Source organism: Engraulis encrasicolus, chromosome 19 (assembly GCF_034702125.1).
Source record: "Engraulis encrasicolus isolate BLACKSEA-1 chromosome 19, IST_EnEncr_1.0, whole genome shotgun sequence".
Taxonomy (NCBI): Eukaryota; Metazoa; Chordata; class Actinopteri; order Clupeiformes; family Engraulidae; genus Engraulis; species Engraulis encrasicolus.
Genome location: NC_085875.1, coordinates 39952860 through 39975211, shown reverse-complemented (window position 1 = coordinate 39975211; position 22352 = coordinate 39952860). Strand labels below are relative to the sequence as shown.

Sequence of the window (22352 nt, the reverse complement as noted above, 5' to 3'; positions counted from 1 at the left end):
ATCAACTGAATCCTATGGGTGTGCTGACCTGTGACCCCTACATCCATATCTCCCTTACACGGTCTACATCAGTGGTTCCCAAACTTTTTGTGCTGGGACCCCCTACAAATATTTCCACGCCCCTCCCAAAATCATATTCCAAACACGCAAAAAAAAAAATGCCCACCAATATTGCTAAATATTCATTCAGTCATCATAGACATGTACTGTATATGTAATTGAATAGGTTTTATGCAAGTATTGCCTTCCCTTCGTGATTCCACCAGGGGTCCCGACCCCCAGCTTGGGAGAAACACTGGTCTACATCATATGGTCAAGGTACACTATAGTCAGGGTTCCCGCGGGTTGTTAAAAATATTAAAAAGGCATTGAATTTAGTTATCCAGCATTAAGAGCATTAATAGCATTGAATTAGCTGTTAAAAGTCGGGAATTTTTTTCACTGCGGCATTAAATTTTCAAAAAACATTTCAGTGTGCAACCTAAAGGACGAAGTTTTTTTTTTCATAATGAAGATGACGCACAGAACGTCAATATCCATGATTCGTTGTAGAACGCTACTGTAAACACAAATCTAGAGTGCAGCGGCGTCATTTTTTGATGAGGTGAGGTGAAGAATGGGAAAGTGCCGGTTTAACCCCAAGTGGCTGCAGGATCCAAAATACTTTTGGGTAAAATCTGTGCCGAATGACCGCGAGGCGTGCTGCACACTATGCAAGAAAACGTTTACGCTGGGCTTTTTTCATAATGAAGATGACGCACAGAACGTCCATTCGTTTGCACTGTAAACACGTGCACAAACCTTTGAGTGCTGCAGCGACAACGGGAAGTTGTAGCATTAACAATTATCTATCCTCGATGTAGCGCACAAGTATTTTTTCCACTAACCAGCAAAGTTTTATTTGTGCCGTCCAAGCACCAGTTGAACTCGAGAAGCAGGTTGTGATCAAAGCCACCCCCCTTTATATTCATTGTGTTCATGCAAACAGTGGAGAACTGACGTTGTGGAGTGTTACCGGTTTTCTTGGGGTATTCTTTTTAAGGCTATTGAACGTTGTGAAGCAAACTTAAGGAGCAATCAGAAATCCACCGCTGTCATTTGTAGCCATTTTCAATTTCATGACAAAGCTGTGTTACAAACGCAATTAGGCTACTTGGCGAGACAGACCTATCGATTGGTCGCAACTAGTAGATGTATCACCAACGACCACCGACATTAATTAACACACTCTTGTTTGAGGAGCTCCTAAAAGCGTTAGCAGAAAACAAGGCGACGTCATGCAACATTTAGCCTCTTTTTTAAAATCTTGCATTGAATTTTTGAGTGGCTAATAATAACCACAGACGCGTAACCGCGGTTAAAATCACACACTGGTTAGGCTACAGTGCACTCCACACACCAACGCGTGGGCACGCTATACCTGTTGGTAGCAAAATTTGACTCGTATCAAAATCCCGTCTCTGAACTATTTCCCCTTGCTGTTCGGAAAAAAAGACGACTACTTCGTTGATCTTGTTTTAATCGATGCGCTGCTAAACCAGGAGACCTGACCCATCTATGAATAGGGGGCTCACGGCGCATTTCCTTACTGAATCATGCCCAGATAATGCATACTTCCCAGAATTGCGCATGGTGAAAAATAGTAAACAAGCATGGACGCATGCATGGTCTTATCGGATAATCATTATTGTGGCCATTCGACTATGGCAGTGCTATTCTGAAATACCTGTAAAACACTACATTAAGGGGGAATCATTACTTGCACAACTAGCCCTATGACCAATAACTTGTTGACTCAAAAAATGAGTGGGTTATTGTCAGTTTAACGCTCAAATTGTAAATGGTACATTTAAATGTAGGCAATTATGCTTTTTTGAACGTCATTATAATGGAGTGAAGAAAAACGATTAGGCCTAATTATTAGGCCCAACAACAATAATAATGGTCTACTCCAATTTAGTCTGATAGGTTTACATATATTGGCTAATACATGTTGATAGACAGATAGGCCTACTGTATGAATATAGGTTACAGTACATGTGCAAATTATGATTAGGCCTATGATTGGTCTACTTCATCCTAGAAAATGTCAATAGCCTATAAAAAACAGCAAATGTTCCAATTCTTTCTGTGTTTGGCTGATCGGTGATCATCACAGCAAGTCGTCGGTTAATCTGCAATTAACAAATAAATAGTGCTTTTTGAAGCAGCTTTTGAATTCAATTCTGGGGTTTGTTTAAGTAAATAAATCTGAGATGCTACAATGCAACTTTGCATGTGTTTTAATTGTATTTTCCATAAATGTACATTCTTGTGCCAAACAGAGAGGTAATCTCTTAAGAAGTAATGAGGTTTGAATTTGATACGCGCTTTCTTAATTGAATTTCGTTCAATATTATTGAAATAATGGGTGCGATAAAAGTATTAAATTTTATGTGAACATGCATTAAAAAAGGTCTTAAAAGCATTGAATTTAGGTTTAACAATCCTGGGGGAACCCTGACTATAGTCAGGTAGAGTCCTCCCCCCTGACAGACCCGCCACTAGTAGACCTGAGCTACCATATGGTCCTGTGTCACAAGACTGTGTGTTTGTGTCTCAGTGAAGCGCGCCCTTCTTTATGACTTGAAATAGTTGCCCTTTTTTCTATTGGGTGTTTAAACTGCACAGTGCTGAAGTGTTGCATGAGTGGTGGAAAACAAAAATAAGAGGAGGAATGTGCTGATCTGTCTACTGCAATTTTAAGAAAGGAGAAACGACTGCCAGGCACCTTTTTGGTAACAGATCAGGAAGTGATTGTGTCTTCACTTCATGCAAAATGTTTGTCCAATCTGGACACACACACCACCTTTCAATAAAGGGAGTTCCTCTGTCATTTATTTTGTGATTGAGATGAAAATTGACTTCTATTTGAAAATTGCACCAATGCCCCTCTTCCATAGCAAACCCATATAAAAACTTACCTTTCACTACCTATTGGAGCATGAAACGGGAGTGGATTTTCACTCCTGTTCCGTCCTGCTCCAAAAGAGAAAAATGGCATAAAAGTAAATCCCATTCCCCAATAGGATACGTCCCATTCCCAATGACTCCGCATCCCATTCAGACCCCAATTTTCATGATTTTTCATGGCCACTCCGGCCCACTCCGATTTACTTTTTTTTTACTCTTTACTCTTTACTCTTTACTCTTTTTCCACTCTTGCCCTTTTCCCCTCCTATCCTATGGGAATTCGATACATATTTCATCCTCTATCTGGTCTGTGTGATCTTTGCCTGACTTGAGCTTCCTTTTTGGGCCTGCTCACAGCCAGTAGAATGTGTATACAAGGGTCTTAAACCACGCCTAGATTGTGGTTGGCTCTGAAGCGATGGGTGAGAATAATGATCAAGAGGCTTTGGAATCCGACAAGTCGTATGTGCCCATAACACGGTTAAATGGTTACGTTGAACGAGCTCCTTATCCAAAAAGTTTACTTGTAAGCGACCAGACTTCTTCATTCGTTCTTCATCTCAGGAGCTTCATGTTGATGTGAACTTGCTCTCCTGACATTTCTAACCCTTTCCTCTCCCACCAGGTAAGGGCTCCAACACCAAGGAGAAAGACAAGGACAAGGAGAAGAGTGCAGAGAAGGAGGCGCTGAGCCCCGCGGATCTGGAGGAGGAGCAGCAGCGTGAGCGTGAGCTGCTGGAGCGCATCCAGAAGGCGGCGGCCTGCACCTACATCCTCCCTTTGGGCCGCGACCGCTACTACCGACGCTACTGGCTCTTCCCGGCCACCGGAGCCCTCTTTGTGGAAGACGACTTCTTTGGGGTCACCGAGGACATGCTCATGCCCCAGAAACCGATCCCCGAAGGGGAGTCCAAGACTGTAGATGGACAGCAGCAGCAGGAGCCCAAGGAGGAGAAGATGGAGGTGGATGGGGTGAAGGCTGTGGAGGAGGAGGGGGCAGGTGACTGCAATGCTAAGCCACCTAAGGAAGAGGAGGAGGAGGCAGTGGTCCACAACTGCGGGCCCCCCGTGGAGCGGCCCAACCAGTGGGCGTTCTACAGCTCGGTGCAGGAGGTGGAGGAGCTGATGGAGGCGCTGAACCCGCGCGGCCACCGCGAGAACGGCCTGAAGGAGGCGCTACAGCAGGAGAAGGAGCGCATCACACAGCTGCTGGACGGAACCTCCACCCAGCACTTTGCACTCACAGGTGAGGATACAGCAGCACTTTCAGTTTCAGTTATGATCCATGATGAGATTCGAACATGACGTTGACCAATAGCCGAGTAAGACCCAGGTGTGGTTTAGTCACAATACGGAACAGTTTCATCAATCATATCCTATGGAATCATATCCATCTTTGAGGAGGGTAGTGTAACGTTACAGAGATCTCTGCCGAGCCAGCTTAGGCCAAGGCCCAATAAAATATTATTGGCTTGAGACATTGTCCATACCAACATACTGGCAAACATTTTGGACCGATGCATTAATGTTTGGCTGGGTTATTTAGCAAACAAACAAAAAACTGTACACGCATGCAAACCCTGGTGGAGATATTACCTCCTTGGTGGCCATAATAACTCACTTTGATATAATGCATAGTAAAAATAATATTGTATACCACAATGGACAAGGAGGTTGTTTGACACATTTGTCAGACTATTATTACAATTTCGACCTTGGACCAGCACATTACACACATGACTCATGAGCCAAACCAGTTCCAAGCTGAAAAGTAAGTCTAATCCACAAATCTAGAGTAATGTGGAAAAATGCTGTAAAGTTAGCCATACTGTATAAAGCCATCAGTGTTAAACTTGCTCCACTGATCATTACTAATGGCTAATGTGGTCAGAAGCCAGTTGTTGTCTATTTAGCGTGTGGTCTTGCGACATCACATGGGAAGCGTCTGCTCACCTCAAAGCCCTTAATTGCTGCCTGGCAACTGATACTAGCCAAGTGCTGACGTCTGTGTATGTAATGAGTACTGGTCACATTTATGACTTGTCGGCAGTGTATTTGTTGTCGTCTCAAGTGGGTTTCGGTTACGTTTATGATGACCTATGATGGCTATTTCATGAGGTACTGTATATACATGTCATCACTCATGATGACTGTATATTTGTTTTGTGCTGTTTTAGATAAGGCCGATGGCAAAGTAGCCCCAGCGAAGGCCAAGGGTAACTCCGCCCCCTCGGACAGCCCCGCCCCTCCTGCGGAGAGGCACATGGAGAACCGGCTGAGGGACCTGCTGTTGGACATTGAGGACCGCATATACCAGGGCACCCTGGGATACATCAAGGTACACACACACACACACACACACACACACACACACACACACACACACACACACACACACACACACACACACACACACACACACACACACACACACACACACACACACACACACACACACACAGCACTCGCATGCCAGGTACATCTCCCACAGACGTAGTCCTCAAAGTTTCTTTGCACCACCAAGGACCATTTCTGACAAATGTTCTTTTACTTGTATAAAAAAAAAACCGAAGGGGAAAGGAAATTCCACTTAGGTTTACATTTTTTGTCACCCTCATTGTCCATCATTGAAATTGTGCAAACGCAGCAAAGTACAGTAAAGACATGTAGATGTCCATCAGCAAATACACAAAGAAGAACACAAACAAGAGAAGCAACACAAGGGACTGGATCTGGTACCTGTACTTGTATATGATGTGTATGCTGGAAAGGGTGGCTAGTGGAAGGGGATATGTGTTTATGTTTTGAGCAATGCAATGTTAATATGTTCATATACAGTTAGACCGAAGACAAATTTCAAGCTTAATGACGTTAAGTTAAGTCTGTTCTATTCTATTCTAAGCACACATTGCATACATCTAACATATCACTCGTTACACAAATATACATGCATTGAGTAGTGCCGTAAGTAATAGCTGAAGACTAAAGAGTGTTGCATTTTTGTGTGTGATGCATTGCAGGAGATAGAGAGAGATGCGTGGCGGGCAGCCCTGGCGAGCGGCAGCTACGAGGCGCTGGGTTCGGAGCCCAGCGAGAATGGGGACGTGGAGGCCATGGTGCTGGATGACCCTCAGCTGCCGAGGGTCAGCACCAAAGACCGGTAAGGCTCCCTGCCGCATGCTGCCACACCAGATCAAGTTGCACCCAACTCCCCGATACTCTCATCACTACACTTGTTTGTTTTTGTTGGCCAAACCATGTATTCGTCACACCTTGTCCTGAACATTTCATCTCACCAACCAGGACTGTGTTAATGCCATACCTTAATCCATTTTTTCCCGATTCAAATGTGCTTTATTGGTATGAATCTGCACAAGCCAGCTTTGGCAAAGCTTTTAATTTGAAGCCATACAAAAACATTTGAGGTTTATGCATTTAAACATTTTAAAAACGACAGGACAGGGGGTGTGGAGAAACTTAAGAATCAGTAAATTGGTAACATCAATCCAATTTGCTGATTATCTTGCTCTTCCACTCAAGAAGCCAAACCTGTCACACCACACAGTGTTTCAAGTTATTATGCAAATTGTATGTTTCTCTGATGTCCCTAATTACTCAGTATAAATGACAAATCAGCATATTGTAAGTCATCAACTGTTAGAGAGCACAGTGTATATCTGTGCGCGAATCAGGTTTTGCTTGTTTCATTCTATTTCATAATCTGATTGGCTAATTGCCCTACCTGTCCTCTCATCCTGACCAATAGGCTGCAGGAGCTGAAGGCGGAGACCATGAGCACGGCATCGACCAGTGCCAGCACTCCGCAGCCCGTCAACAACACAGTGCACTTCCTGGCCCAGGTCTTGGCACAGATCGAGCAGGGCATCGAGCGCAAGTACCTCAAGGCTCCACTGGGTAGGTTAGCCACACCTGGCAGCTGTGGATATGAAGAGTGAACGAGCAAAACCATCTGAGTGCATTTAGCAAGAGTCTTTAACATATGGTAAATTTCAGTGAATTTGCCTTGTATTGATTGATTTGCCTTGAATTGATAATACAATTTAAATGGCTCTTTTTAGATGGGTGATGATGGTTTATACATATTTCTGAAACTGCACTTTGAGGCTTTTAATCTGAACTCTTCTTATGGATACTAAGAAAAGTTTACCAATACAGTGCCACTGCTCACAGATTGCATATCTATCTAGTTCAATCACTTGGGATCAGTGGGTGTATGGGAACGTGTCTCTAAGATATAGCTGTCACTTCAAATAAGAATGAAAGACTTTTAATACTTCAGTGTTTAATTAACTTTAGTAATGAATACCTCAGTTTTTCCTAGTCAGACACCTCCTACTTTACCCCAATCCCAGTTTGGCCCAGGGTTGAGGGGTGAAGCACTGTATTCCCATATACGTATAGCCCTTTTAATATCCCTCTACTAACGTCCTGCTAATTATTTTATTATGATTACAACAGTCTAAATCTTGTTATGAAAGGGGTAAGCGTAGTGATGACTGTTGTTGTGAGTTTTGCCTCTGTAGCAGTTGTGCTGTTCTCAGTGGACACTACTTACTAAGGGAGGCTGGCCAAGGATCTGGTGTAATTAGATTTGGAGGCAGTTGAGTGTGTTCAGCTCTGGCACAATGAAGTGTCTGTGGTGGGCAGTCATACATCTAACTCCTCTTTTCTTCCGGTCTGTTTTTTTACCCCTTCTTCTTCTTCCCTCCCTCGCTTCTTTCTTGGCAGGAGACGATGACTCCAAAAAGGACCCGAAGGACAAAAAGAAGAAAGACAAGAAGAAAGATGATGATCAATCGAGTGAGAAAGATGGTGCGTAACACTAAGCAATTTTAGTGTTTGCTTTTTTTTTTCAAGTGGGCAGTATCCCTCTGTGCAGAAGAAAAAGGAGGTTTTTGTCAGTGAATAATTTATGTTCTGGAAACACTCCTAAAAATAGGCTGCAGTCTTGTAAAGGCTGCTGAGCATGAAACTGCAGCACTGTTGTTGTCTATGCAGCTGGAGAAACATCACTTACAGCTCTCACTTACTCTTACTGCAAGACTTTCTTTTCACTCACTAGATGCTCTCTCTCTCTCTCTCTCCCTCTCTCTCTCTCTCTCTCTCTCTCTCTCTCTGAAGCACAATTTCATTTGATTGGTGCTGCTGTCAAAACTAAATTCACATAATATAAAGACAAATGATGAAAAACAATAATTGCGTAGCTGTAAATCAAACCACCAAATGCAGTAAGCATTCTATAACTGAAGACCTTTTAAACACATTGCCATCTTCTTGCTTCTCATTGCGTGTTTGTTAGATGGAAGTGACTGTGGGCGTCAGGTGAAGACCGTCCAGGAGCGCTGGCGGGAGTCCCTGCTGGCCTGCTCCAGCCTGTCGCAGGTCTTCCTGCACCTGTCCACACTGGAGCGCAGCGTGGTGTGGGCCAAGTCGCTGCTCAACGCCCGCTGTAAGGTGTGCCGGCGGAAGGGCGACGCCGAGAACATGCTGCTGTGCGACGGCTGCGACCGCGGCCACCACATCTACTGCGTCCGGCCCAAACTCAAGGTCTGTGATGCCTTCCTCTCGGGTCTTTGGCCTGATCCATTTGTTTTAGGCAATTTTGAATGTTCGGGAGTGCCACACAAGTTCATTGATGTTTTGTCTCATGAACAGATTATATAGAACAAGGAATTGTTCTTTTTTTATCACACTGTTCATACTTAATACCAGTTCAGCGTGCTTTACCTAAAATATGGGAACCCAACAGTAATAACAGTACTGCTTTGTAGATTCAAGGGGTGGGCAAATTGAAAGTGAAACACTGCTTTGCTCCATCTAGAAGGATCAGAAAGGCTGAAGGAATTAACACCCCTGGAGTAGTAACATAGGCCAATGTACTTGTAGCGAAGGGAAGTAGGGTTGCTCTACCAGGACTTGAACCCATACCTTCTGAAGTACTAAACTTCTGCCAGGGTTCCCACGGGTCATGGAATTTCTGGTTTTTCCAGTCATGGAAAGTCATGGAATTTTATCATTTTGCATGCAGTCATGGAATATCATGGAATTTGTTGTGTAAAAGCAAAAGCTTTTTTGTTAGGTGTATAACATTGTCTCTTACTGGTTATACTACAATGCTTTACCAGAGACAGTTTGGTTTTGCGCTGTAATGTGCAACGTTCTAGAATGCAATGAGCCCACTGAATTCTGGCGATGGCTCAGCGTTGGCTCTAGGGGTGAAGATGATCTTCAGTTTTCACACTTTAAAAAAAAAAAAGTTTTAATGTCTTTTTTTAACGGAAGTGGTCATGGAAATAACGTTTTTTGGGTCTGGAAAGTAGGGTGACCAGATGAGGTTTGCTGAAATTCTTTGGGGGGGGGCTCGTTAAAAAAAAGAACTTTTTGAAAATTAACTAGGCCTATATGCAATTCAGACCTTTCGATAGCCTGATCCCTGACAACATGATTGATTGAAAGGCAAGAAATAAATAGATTATTACAGTAGTAGCCTACTTGTTAAACTTCTTTTCCCCACAGCTGCGATGCCTGCATTGTTTCCCCCCTCGATGCCATGTCAATCCGCAGCTGCTGTTGACCTCTCATTTTCTCCTTCATTTTTTAACGCTTTCTGTGACGCCTACCTGCATCGATGCTTTGGCATCTAAGCTGCGAGGTTGTTGTACTACACTTGAACACCGAATGGATTAGCTTGCTATCACTGCAAGTTAGCTTGTCAGTGCACTCGTGTGCCTGAACTCGGAAAGTCAAAAAATAAACAATACAATGCGAGGATGCACGCTGACAGAACGGTCTAAAACCAGAATATAGTTCCCCTCCCCATTCCTTCATCTACCTGCACTGTCGCTTCTGTTTTTTACTCGCATGGTGGGGCTCTTCATCTGCCATGTCGCTACTAGGCTACTGTCATTTTGTCGATGAAAGTGAAAATGCGCGCCGGTAATTGCTCGCGCTTACTGTTGCAATCGAATAGAATGTCAGCAAGATAAAATAGATACATTGCTGAGGGGGAGCGAACGCCCACGTATTTGGGGCTGCACAAGCAGCCTCTCAGGGGCACAGGCGGCAGTAGCCAAAAGTTTGAGATGTGTACCTGGTTAAAACATTATTATTAAGGCAAGTCTAAATTTCGGGACATGCACAGTCAGATTCGGGATTCGGGACAAAAGCTTATAATTCGGGACTGTCCCGAATTTTTCGGGACATCTGGTCACCCTACTGGAAAGTCATGGAAAATTATGGAATTTCATATCTGAATTAGAGTGGGAACCCTGTTCTGCACTACCCCAACTGCTACGGCTTGTTGGCATGGCAGTCCGAGCACACCCACAACCCTAGCTGATGGTGACTCCATCACAGTACCCTAAAATCTCAGTCAAGTCTAACCACCAGCTTTATGTTGTGTTCTGTTGAGCAGGCGGTGCCCGCAGAAGACTGGTTTTGTCCAGAGTGCAAGCCCAAGCAGCGCTCCCACCGCATCAACTCCCGCCAGCGCTCCTCTGTGGACTCAGAGGAAGAAGTGGAAGAGGAGGAGGAGTCTGAGGAGGAAGAGGAGGACTCCGAGGAGGAGGAGGAAGAATCCGAAGAGGAGGAGGAGGAGGAAGAAGAGGAGGAGGAGGAGGCGTATGTGTTTAGTTTATCTTCATCAATTCCCTGTTCACTCTACAGTTCCCTTTACTGTTGGGAAAATTTTCCTGATTTGTCTACATATCTCATATTGCAACAGTAATGAAAACGTTTGGTAGGTGTGTTTGACCAGTAGCCCTCTTTCAGTGTGGCCAATTGGCAACAATGTTTTCTCTGTCAGAACAGCACAAATAATTTCCCACTCTGCTGACATAGGCTCACAACTTGTGACCCATAACAGGGTGTTCAGTGCACCTAATTTCTGTTCAATTTAACGTACTGCAAACATTTAACACGGGTCTCACGGCAACCACCTGCTTCCCCTCCACAGTCCCCCTCCCAAGAAGAACGCTGTCAGACCTCCCGTCGCCACGAAAGGCAGCCGATTGTCCGGCAGATCCACAGGCAAGCAGAACGACTCTACGCACTCCACCCCCCGCAGCCAGCAGAACACCCCAAAACAAGGCGCGAAAGGGGGCTCCAAGGGCTCGGCCAAGAAGGCCACCCCCGTGTCCAATGGGAAGAAGGCCGCCACCACCCCCGCGTCCAATGGGAAGAAGGCCGCCACCACCCCCGTGTCCAATGGCAAGGCTGCTCCTCCACCTGCTCGGGCGGGCAGTCGGTCCAGCTCGCGGCTCAGCCAGGAGGTCCCGGCCACCAACGGACCCAGCAAGACCAGCAGCCCCGCCACCACAGACTCCAGGAAGAGGCCGCTATCAGGTACTGATGGAGAGTTTGAGATGGCTTTTTTGGTAGTGTTTGGGACAATTTAATGCCCACTTTTGACAGGATATCCACCGTATCTGATCTGATTTTTCTACACGTAGTGTCAGATAGCGAGTGTATATTCTTTCTGTTTTTTCATTATTAACCACACTCCAGTCTACATTTTATTATTTAACTGCTTTTATCTACTGCTTCTGAATATGATCTGACATCTGGACTTGTTAAGTAATGACCTTTTTAAAAGGAGGAAATCAAACACATGACCATTTAATCATCACTGTCTTTATTCTGCAGAGGTCTCCCCCAAAGCGAAGGTGGTTTTGACCCCGCTGCCAGCCAGTGCCTCATCATCATCTTCATCCTCCAGTCGTCGCAGCTCTGGCAGGAACCTGGGAGTTCATGAGCTGTCAGCCTGTGAGCAGCTGACAGTGGACCTGGTCAGGAACGAGGACAGCTGGCCTTTCAAGAAGCTGGTCTCCAGGACACAGGTGAAGCACCCATGCCACCACAACACACTACATCACCCTTGGCTGGCCCAGTCGGCTAGCTCAAAACAATGCGTTTTGGACTTTCGCAAAACATTATTGGATACACAAGCATTAGGACAACTGTCTGTCTGTCTGAAAATGTCATTTCAATCCAGAATGCCCAGAATGTATTGAGAATCTGTATCAGTAATGGTGCCCACTTTATTTGTAGAGATTTAAAATGGCCATTGCATTTGCATACATGTGCAGATATCCTATATTGGTCTGGTTGTCAGTGTGCCACTGATGAGATGCAAATGCAGATGCAAAATCACTACTTGTATGTAAAGCTGCCACCATTGCCTAGCTCTCCCCATTATGTTTTTAGTTACTTAATCGAATACAGCTGTTTCACCATTTGCTTTGTGTGTCTCGTTTTTTTATTTTGTTTTGGCAGGTGCCAGACTACTATGACATAGTCAAGAAGCCAATCGCATTGAGTACAATCAGGGAGAAAGTCAACAACTGTGAATACAAAACTGCTTGTAAGTAGTATTTTGCTCTTGTATTAAATGAATATTTCACATATTTTATAATGCTTGCTGAGTTGTAGTGTAGTAGAATTACCACCAATCAAATTATTTTCTATCAATGACATTTTTCAAAGTTGGTTGTGTTGCATAGCTGTTGGTCTGGCAGCCACTCCTCTTATGCTGTGGTGTAATTGCAGATATATTAATTTTGGTTTGTGTTTTGTGGAATCACAATGAGAAATGTCAAATGTGAAGTCATTCATTCATTCATCTGATGTTCTCTGCCTTACTTTGTTTGTCCTTCTCCAGTGGAGTACATTGAGGACGTAGAGCTGATGTTCTCCAACTGCTTCGACTACAACCCTCGCACCACCAATGAGGCCAAGGCCGGTGCCAGGCTCCAGTCCTTCTTCCACTCCGAGCTCCACAAGCTGGGCCTCGGCGACCGGATACCACCTCCAGCCAAAAAACCCAGGGTGTAGAAGAAGAAAAACAATAAGAAGCGAAAAAATAATAAACTTTGTACTTAGGCGTCCAAGTCAGGTTTTTTCTCTTTTTTTCCCCCTCAACTTCCCCTGACCATCCATGACCACTAAAGGCTCGTTCCTTTTCACTTTCTGGTGAAATCACAGACTGCTGGGCCTTTCAGAACCAGATGGTGGCGGTGGTGGAGAAACAACAAATTTCCAAAACACGAGTAGTGTAAATATCATTCCTTTTCTATGACTGTAGAGGAAGGGAAGGGGAGGGGAGAAGAGCAGGGAGGTTTAACCCTGTGATGTGAAAAAAAAAAATTGCACTGTGTTCCAGTCCTCTCCACACACTCAGGACAAAAAAACAAGCACTGTGATGTGTCTTATAACAGTGCTGTACATTTTATATCTAGGTTGCATTTCTAGACTACTGTTTTTCAATGTAAATATGGCTTTCCTATGATTTCAAGCAACATTACTTTTTCATTAATTAAGTATTGCAGCTGGAAGCAACAAACATTGGTTTGTTCCATAGTAGTAAAGTTGTCTTTGAATCAACTGTTATTGGTCCCTATCTCCCTGCTGAACACTACATAGGAACCAAAATTTGTTTTTCCAAGTCCAAATTTGCTTTCTTTATGTTTCTTGTTTTGTATCATTTGGTTATTTATTTAGGATATAATTTAGAATTTTAATACTTGTATTTATAAGGCTTTCGTTTTGTTTTCTGAACATGTTCTCAAACAACCTTTTTGTAATTACTAATGTGTAACCAGAAATTGTTTTGCGTTTAAAAACAACAAAGGTGCAAAAGGTTGTACATTTTGTTTTCCTGTTTTGTGACTGCTCATCGTGTACATTTTTTCTGTATGTAAAATAAATGCATTTTGTTAAAATATGTGGACTGGACTTGTTGGGTTATTATCACGAAGTTCTTCTAACTTTTATGAATCTTGTGTAAATGTCATTCAAAGTTAACACAGCACAGCAGTCGGCGCACAAGATTAACCCCTTGTCACTAAAAGGGCATTCGATTCGTCCACACCCGCACCAATCCCTGTCCGTCGTTGCGATTGTGCAGTGGTCGCAACGCGCGTATCCCTTGCCTCACCTCCTTCTCTAGCTCCCTTACCCACGGTCGGTCGCCCACATTCCCAGATACACAGTCCCTTGGAATTTTTTGCACATTCATTTTCAAACACCGCCGAACTAGCAATAGGAAAACATGGTAAGCTTGTCCATTGAAAGTTGTTTAGATTGCTATTCATTTTTAACTTGCTTAGTTATTGTTGTGTGCGCTGGCCACTGATAAATGAACTTATTGCAGTCGGGACCGTTGTTGGGACTTAAAGTAGAAGTTACTACGTGGAAGGGAAGCTATCAGTTTCGAAGATTATTGAAAACTTATTAAGGTTTTTTTTAATGACAGAACAATTGTCTGTTCTGTGGATAGCTAATAAAACTATTTCTACTTTGAGGATTGTCACTGGGCCTAAAGTACCGTTATGGCCTGAGGCGGCCATTTTAACCTAATTTTAGCCGCTTGTGCCTTGCGGTAATGTTAATTGCCTTTTAGTTAAAGTGCAATAAATTAGCAGTAAATTTAAAATCAAAATAAATAATTTCCAATTTTAATCAAACAATCAAGACAGAACGTGTTGTCGGGGTTGACTGCTGGATTCGTAGACTTGGCGAACTGGAATACCGCTACTTCGGTGTCCTCAGTTGCTAGCTTCATTTCTTATGGATTTAGTCAGCAGTATTAAGCCCGTGAAGGCTAACGTGCCTTTTAGCCGATAGTAGCCGGATGGCTAGCAAGCTAGCTGAAGTTTATTTTGTCAGTAATCTGAGTTCATTAAGTACTTTAAAGTTGTTTTATAAACCGTAGCTGCAATTCCATCCCTGCTTTCTACATTTGGAAGTGTGTAGTAGGGCTTTGTCTCACGCGCGCCTATGACATTTACAATTTAGTGTTCATTGGAGATTTCTGTAACTTTGACATCTGTGGTCATAGTTTCTTCTGTGGTAGGATAGCCCAGTAGCTTTGCCACCCATTTGCTGGTGAGGTTAAAGTGACATTTAATGTATTAGGTCGACTGGCTCGGCATTGCCTTTGGAAGCTGTCGGTGGCAAGGTTGGTAATGCCTGACGCGCAGATGAATCCGTACGTGGCTGTCCCTATAGGTGTGTGCTAGCTAGTGTGACAGCGTGTTCCTCGTTTCACGACTGCTGTCTCATGCTCCCTGTCCCTGTACTCGTGTCGCTGCGCTGGTGTGGTGTCATGATTCAAATGTATCCGGCCAACGCGTTTCCCCTGACTCATAGGTGCCATCCTGACTGGTGGCACTTCAGTCACATCAATATCTTGATCACTGAGTCACTTGCAGGGCATTCGTCCTGAATAATAACACCATAGAGGATGTGATGTGCTGAATGAATTGAAACACATTTGATTCAGGTCTTCCTACTTAATAGTGGCCTCAGCTACGTAGAGAGAACTGATATAAGATTAAATGGGGACTTAATTAGCATGGCTGCTCAAATAAAACATTTTTTAATCTAAAACGGTCATGGATCAGTTTAGATCTGGAAAGTTGAACCCTGTCCCTTGTTATAATTTTCCACTGTGTGTGTGTGTGTGTGTTTTTTCCATCACTGTCACAGGCCTCAGGTGTTACAGTCAACGATGAAGTCATCAAGGTCTTCAACGACATGAAGGTGCGCAAGTCCTCAAGCTCGGACGAGGCGAAGAAGCAGCGCAAGAAGGCCGTGCTGTTCTGCCTGAGCGACGACAAGAAGAAGATCATCGTGGAGGAGGGCAAGCAGATTCTGGTGGGCGACATCGGCGAGACCGTGGAGGACCCCTACGCTACCTTCGTCAAGCTGCTACCTCTCAACGACTGCAGATATGGCCTGTATGACGCCACCTACGAGACAAAAGAGTCCAAGAAGGAAGACCTGGTATTTATATTTTGGTAAGTGTGTGGGGTTTTTAAAGATATTTTTGGGCCCTTTGTGCCGTTATGACAGGAAGCGACTGGAATGAATGAGTTAGGGGTAGAGCTGGGAAATGACCTAGGTCGGACTCGAACCCGGATGCCCATGGGCATGCAAGCCCAAGTGTGTATGTGTGTGATTTTTAACCAAACTTTCACATTTCAGCCATTTCACTCTTGTTTGGAACTGTGTGATCATCCATGTGGGTTGACCTGCCTGTTTTTGTGGTTTTGCATAAAACAATGACTTACATTATGTGGTGGGAAGAAGCACTGATTTCTGCATTTGTTTTGTTACAGGGCACCAGAAGGCGCGCCACTCAAAAGCAAAATGATCTACGCTAGTTCTAAAGATGCCATCAAAAAGAAGTTTACAGGTGAGTTCCAGTTAGCTGGCGTTTAGAGATGGTTGCTCTCAAAGCACAGGACATTGTGTGTGTGTGTGTGTGTGTGTGTGCGTGCGTGCGTGTGCGTGCGAGCGCGTGCATACAACCTGACTTTTCAATAAGCTTTCAAATTCTCACACTTCTCTTCCCTTCTATTCTGCTGGCTATCATCAGCTCAGGTTAAGCAAATTGTATTGTCACTTCAACTGTGTACACTTAAACTGTACACGGTGAAAAAGAAATTGTGGCAACATCGGCCCATCGACATGGCCCATTCACTCTTTGCCAGAAATTAGACCATATTCGTTTTGGTGACAAAAAGGTCATAACATAGGCTCTGCACAAACTGTTTAAAGATGGAGACATTATCCATCAGACAAAACAGACAACTTACACAGTAGGGAGGACAAAAACACTTGTCACAGTTATACTATATGTAAGTTTACCAACAATGAAACTTAGTGGAAAGATGTTGAATGGGTCTTTGGAGCAGGTCTCTTAGCCAGCCAAACTGCTTCTCTGTTCATGCTTATAAGTAATCCCTATCTCATGATTGTGAATAATAAACAAGCCAGGTTATTAGGCTATGCACTCTGTCATTCCGATTTTTCACACATACAATTGAGTCTCTCCTATTCTCTCTCAGTGCAGGATAAGATACACTTGGTTTATTATTAACACGTTATGCATGGATGAGTTAAAATAATCTCAGGGGTACACTTCATGTCATTGCATACTAATATCTGTAGCAACGATAGAGACATTTCAGTGATAATGGCAGTTACTGTCATTGCATAGTAATATCCTGTTTACGGCTTTTTTCAGATAGAACCCAAATGAAGCTGGTTAACGTCGTCATTTGTTGGAAAAAGTCTTACACCTTTTGTTTGTCATCTCATAGGTATCAAGCACGAATGGCAAGTCAACGGTTTAGATGACATTCAGGATCGCTCGACTTTGGCGGAAAAGCTGGGAGGCAACGTGGTCGTATCGCTGGAAGGAAAACCATTGTAAAAGGAAACAAAAAGACATGTGCCATCTGGATTCCGCGCGCTTTCATCTTAGCAGCTGTGTCTATATCATTTGATCCTGAAGGAGTAGCATTAGATTAACTTTTTTTTGTTTTGTTTTGTTTTATCTTTGTTTTTTGTTTTGTTTTTCCACAATGAAGGAGATCTCATTAACATGTACAAAAAGAAAAAAAAGAATGAAGGTCCAGCTACTTAATAGCCAGCTGATGTTATCAATTCCTGGTAGGAGTTTTTTTTTTTTCCTTTTCTTTTTCTTTATTTGTTTTCCTTCCGTTAAAACCTTCATGGAATGTTCGCACACATTGTGTTTTTTGCCAAACGAAAAAAAGCAAGATATGACACTACCAGGAACTAATAACGCTCCCAACACTAAGAGACAGAAAACCCCCACAAAAACGACACTTGGCTTTTTTGTTTGTTTGTTTTCGTTTTATTTTTTGCTGTTTTTTTTCTTCTTCAGCCATGACAGTGTCGTATCGAAGCTTAAGTCATACGAATCTGAGAATGCTTTCTGTCTATGCCTTGACAATTACTCACTCCCCTGGGTGCTCGCCACTATCCAGAGCGCTTTGCACTCTTTTTGAGTTTGAAATGTATTTGTATATTGATGGCTCTACCTAATTGGGCTTTATGTTGACATGGCAAAACACGTTTTACACTATGCAGAAAAAAGAGACGCACTTTTTTTGTATACACTACAAGTTGAGGTAGGAAGTTTTTCAAGAGAGAATGACAATTTGAATATCTTGTTTGTCATGCGGACAGAAGTTTTAAAGAACCACAGTTTTTTTTCCATTCCTGTTATGCATATGGACAAGGACAGATGGGTATATTACTGTTCCGTTTGCAGCCTTACTTTCATTGGAATGTACAGTACACTGCTGAATACCAAGGAGAGAGGGGTGCTGCTCACAGTTTTTATAAACACTGAAAAGAGAACACATACACAACTATCTGTAAAGATGGCAGTATCTGCATTTGCAGCCTTAAGTGGAATATTGTTTTTGAGATCAAGGAAGTTTCGCCACTTCGCAATAAAAAAAAATATTGTGGCAGACAACACTAAGATAAGTCTCTGTTGGCTTGTTTGCATGGTTTCCTCTACCTTTCGCTAAAAGTTTCCTCCCCTTCAAACAGCAGCCTGCTCTTAAAAAGCAGTATCATGAAATCGGGTTAACCTCCTAATTCTTCACACTGAAGGGCCAAGTGCCTGTTGAAAGTAAATTGAATTTCCCTTTGTTTCCACGTAGAGCATTACAGACACCATGCATGTTTAATTTAAGATATTTTGGTCTTTTTAAATTCTGAAGTAAAAGATTGTGAAGACCTCTTGTCACATAACTTGTTGGGGGAGTGGCAGCTAACACTCGCCAGGGTTAAAGGTGAACATGTCCAACAGCGTGTTTGACAGTGAAGGAAAATGGCAACTTGTTTACAGAGCGGTCGTCTTCATCTTGTTCTCACTAACTCCAAACGTTTTTATGTGTTACATTTTACTATCTTGGGAACAGTTAAAAACAGCAAATCTGGCTGTTCAGAAGCCAGTCTACCACTGCACTACAGTTTCTCCCCTGCTGCCTTTCCTGTGCTGGAAGATCTGCTACTCACTAGCTCCCTGTTAGAAGTTAACGTTTGGGGACGAAAATGCCATTTAACTGAAACTACAGAAAGATAATTATGCCACGTTTTACTTCTAGTACTAATCACTGGACTTTATCATTTGTGTGGCCAGAGTGGGTGAAGCAGAGGAAGTGGCTTAAGGCTGCATGTATTATAGAAAAGGCAGGCAGACAGGCAGGCATGGGGCCGGGGGGACAGAGTGAGCTTGCTTGCTGTAGTCTCTGCTCTTCCCTGCTCTCTCCACTGCTGCCTCTTCCACTACTGCTGCTTCTCTGGCTTTGGAGAATTTGATCTGCCGGCACGGCAGCGAACAGCAATCCTCCTCGCTGGTCACAGCTATTTATGGCCCGCGTGCTTTTGTGTCTTGTCATCGCTGTCCACAAATGGCAAAACTGGACATGCTTCCAAAGGAGCAAGCGAAAGGGAAGCCCCCACCAAGCTGCAGCAGCCAGACGCCTCGCCGCGCCTTGCCTTGCCTCGACAGCACAGCCCAGGAGCAGATAAATTTGTTTTTTAAACATGTGAACACGTCCAGGCACACTGCTCTGCTCAGACTTCTCTGTGGAAAGAAGGCACGTCAAACCAAGAAGCAAAAAGCAAGGAGGTGGAAGGAAGACGGGGATAAAGAGACACCATTAGATAATGCAGTGTTGAAGGAACAGAAGATTTGTGACTTGGGGATCATCAGTTTTACCACGAGTCATTATGAATTGAGGCTTATGATTTACTGGTATTTTCATGTCTGTTTACTTTTCAAAGAGAGAAAAATTTTAGTTCATTTCCCTGTGAGTCCTTAAGCACACTTGTGTCATTTGCAAACATCTGATAAGTGACTTCCGAGTCTTCCAAGTGCAGATATCATGTCCCCTTGCCAAGAATAAGTAAGATGCTGGTGCAACAAAGTGCAATACAACATTCAATTCATTATTTAGGAGACAGTAGCTGGTTGATTTATTGAACAGACCTTAACACCAACCTTGACATAACCTTTTGACAAACATAGCGCAACCTTCCAATTAAGGAAATATTCATGGTTTCTTTCTCCCTTAAACCATGTTAGATATTTGCCTTGTAAACAACTGTGTGCACTAAAGTATGCTATTGATGTAAGTATTGGTGTTCTCCATATCATACTTTGACCACACATACAGTACTGTACGGTTATGATGAATTTCAGCCTGTCGAAACACATTCCTCTCTAAAGAAACCCATTGGTTGGGATCTAAAGATGTCTGTTATTCACAATATTGACGCACACAGTAAGTGTATTCAGTGACCTGTTTACAAGTATGCAGATATTGGGGGGGGGGGTGTGTCGTTTTAGTCAGGACGGTGAAGAGTGGGACAGGAAATGAGTGGGAGAGAGACACGGGGGAGGACCAGGAAATGACCAGGGTCGCCCGCATAGCAATCCAGTGCCCAGTCGACTAAGCCACGGCTGGGCTGTATATGGATATTTGTGAAAACATTGTTTTGGCCTCTTGTTTACATATAAATTTGGGGAGCTACAAGGCACCTGTCACAGTGGAGTTTTTATTCATACCTTCATGTCATGTTTAAACAGATTTAAAAAATCTGCATTTAAAAGTATTCGCATGGGCCCTACCTTGGCCTGATAGTAGGGCACTCGACTGCTACACGGTTGACCCAGGTTCGATGCAGGCCCTTCCCCGTCTCTGTCTTCTCTCTCGCTTCCTGTCACCATTTTCACTGTACTATCAGAAATAAAGTAAAAAAGACCAAAAATATATTTAAAAAAAAAATATCCGCATGTGTATGCGTCACTAGCACCTGCATTTTTTTTGCTCAACTTATCCAGTACCCATGGACACCTTGAGTCAGCAGGATGAGCTCTGTCTGGCAGCCAAACCTGTCAATAACAGATGTATAGGTTAATTAAGGTCAGTGTTGCCAGATGTGTCCGATCATATCCCGCCCAAAAGGTTCTCAAAAAATGCACTAAATTCCGCCCAATTTCAACAAATTGCATTGATATCTATGGGCACAAAACTGCAGAAAAAAAGCCAATTTTTCCAGTTTTTACCTGCAGACGGCCATTCCAAGTAGCCCAATTGGGCAGGTAACCGCCCAATCTGGCAACACTGATTCAGGTTGTGTATAATCATACAGAAAAGATATGGGGCAACATGAGGTAACCCAAAGAGCTTGGTCAAAACATATTTCACAATTTTGTGCACAGCCACATGTTTTGCTGTTGCCATACCTTAGAGGGAGGGGAAGTCAACAAGGGGTCCTTCCACCATATTTCCTGGAGTCAGCCAGCAGAAAACAGAAAAAAACAAGCACTGTTTTTAACTTTAAAAAAAGTCCATGCACTCTATTTAAAAATAAATGTGGATGTCATATCCATATCTGAAACTGTTGCCATCTGCAAGTGTTTGTATGTGTCTTAAAAGCATCACAAGATTGTGCTTTTACATGGTTGTAAATCCACCCCCAGCTGAGGAATTGGGTCAGTGGTGTCTTTGGAAACCATGTAGTCGTGGCAACCAGTACCGCCTGCCTGGCTCCTACCAACATGAGCACACAATGCTTAAAAGCCATGCTGATTGTTTATGGGAGTTGAACAGGAAATACTTTGAGATGCTGTTTTCCGCTTTTCTCTCAATCCCAAGGGCAAGAATAACATGTGGGGCTGCCCCCAAAAATGCAACATATGTCAAGAAGCTAGACTTGTGGAGTTAATTAACAATTGACAAAGGACAACAGTTTTGTGGAATTGAATATTAATGACTATTATTCAAAGGACAGTTTGTAAAACAATAATAGTTATGGAAAAACATTCAGTCCACACTGGTTGAAGCAAACTTACTGCAAAAGTGAGTAATGATCATTTTGTGTCCTTGTTAAAACATGTTTAATTGGCCCAGCCGTGGCCAACCGGTGGGGCACTCGCCTGCCATGCGGCTGACCCGGGTTTGATTCCCGGCACGGGTCCTTTGCCGACCCCTCCCCATCTCTCTCCCGTTTCGCTTCCTGTCCACCTCTCACACTGTCCTATCAAATAAAGTAAAAAAAGACACGCAAAAAAATCTTAAAAACATGTTCAATTATTACAAAGATTACCAATGGGCCTATATGTAGGGGAGAACGGGGTTGGTTGTCACAAGTTATGTGGTCACACTCATATCTCAGCCTCTGAAGGTTGCTGATCAAAATTGTTGACAGACACAGCAATGTTAGTGTCACAGGACACTACTACGTTCATATTGGAGGTAAAAACGCAATATCATTGAGGTGAGACAATATAATGTATTTTTCACATGAAAATGAACATTATTAAAAGTCTAGTGTTTTTTTTCTCACTTATTGCACTATGGGCTGACATCAAAATCAGTAGGCCTATGGCCATTAAAAAGTACAATGAGTGAGTTACCATTTTGTTTCATTTTTTTCTTAGCTAAAGGGCAATCCATGTGGGAACTACACTCCGAAAGAGTTAAACATGTCAGTTGGGGTTGGTTGTTACACTGTTACAGGGGTTGGTTGTCACAATACTTTTC

General features: G+C 43.2%; 2 protein-coding genes and 1 long non-coding RNA gene across 7 annotated transcripts in view; 2 read left to right on the top strand and 1 right to left on the bottom strand.

The window, feature by feature from the left end:
• Positions 1-13693, top strand: part of baz1a (bromodomain adjacent to zinc finger domain, 1A) — a 33315-nt gene extending 19622 nt beyond the window's left edge. For 4 of the 5 annotated variants that reach the window (XM_063184384.1, XM_063184383.1, XM_063184385.1 and 1 more), the window contains exons 18-28: positions 3578-4198; positions 5130-5290; positions 5973-6112; positions 6719-6867; positions 7702-7785; positions 8273-8520; positions 10388-10593; positions 10928-11316; positions 11617-11810; positions 12247-12334; positions 12632-13693. In XM_063184384.1, coding sequence (XP_063040454.1) covers positions 3578-4198; positions 5130-5290; positions 5973-6112; positions 6719-6867; positions 7702-7785; positions 8273-8520; positions 10388-10593; positions 10928-11316; positions 11617-11810; positions 12247-12334; positions 12632-12804 — 2453 coding nt within the window. In that variant the 3' untranslated portion in view covers positions 12805-13693. The remainder of the gene's footprint in view (positions 1-3577; positions 4199-5129; positions 5291-5972; positions 6113-6718; positions 6868-7701; positions 7786-8272; positions 8521-10387; positions 10594-10927; positions 11317-11616; positions 11811-12246; positions 12335-12631) is intronic. The other variant, XM_063184388.1, reaches the window with a different exon arrangement.
• Positions 13694-13869: 176 nt separating this feature from the next.
• On the top strand, positions 13870-18274 carry cfl2 (cofilin 2 (muscle)). The gene is made up of 4 exons (XM_063184382.1): positions 13870-14023; positions 15460-15770; positions 16092-16168; positions 17079-18274. Exons 1-4 carry the CDS (start codon positions 14021-14023, stop codon positions 17189-17191), a joined length of 504 nt encoding a protein of 167 aa, XP_063040452.1. The 5' UTR covers positions 13870-14020; the 3' UTR covers positions 17192-18274.
• Positions 18121-21649, bottom strand: LOC134435431 (uncharacterized). The gene is made up of 3 exons (XR_010032007.1): positions 21053-21649; positions 20651-20698; positions 18121-20543 (listed from the first exon to the last, which is right to left on the bottom strand). It is a non-coding gene; the product is annotated as an uncharacterized LOC134435431 (long non-coding RNA).
• Positions 21650-22352: the final 703 nt, after the last annotated feature.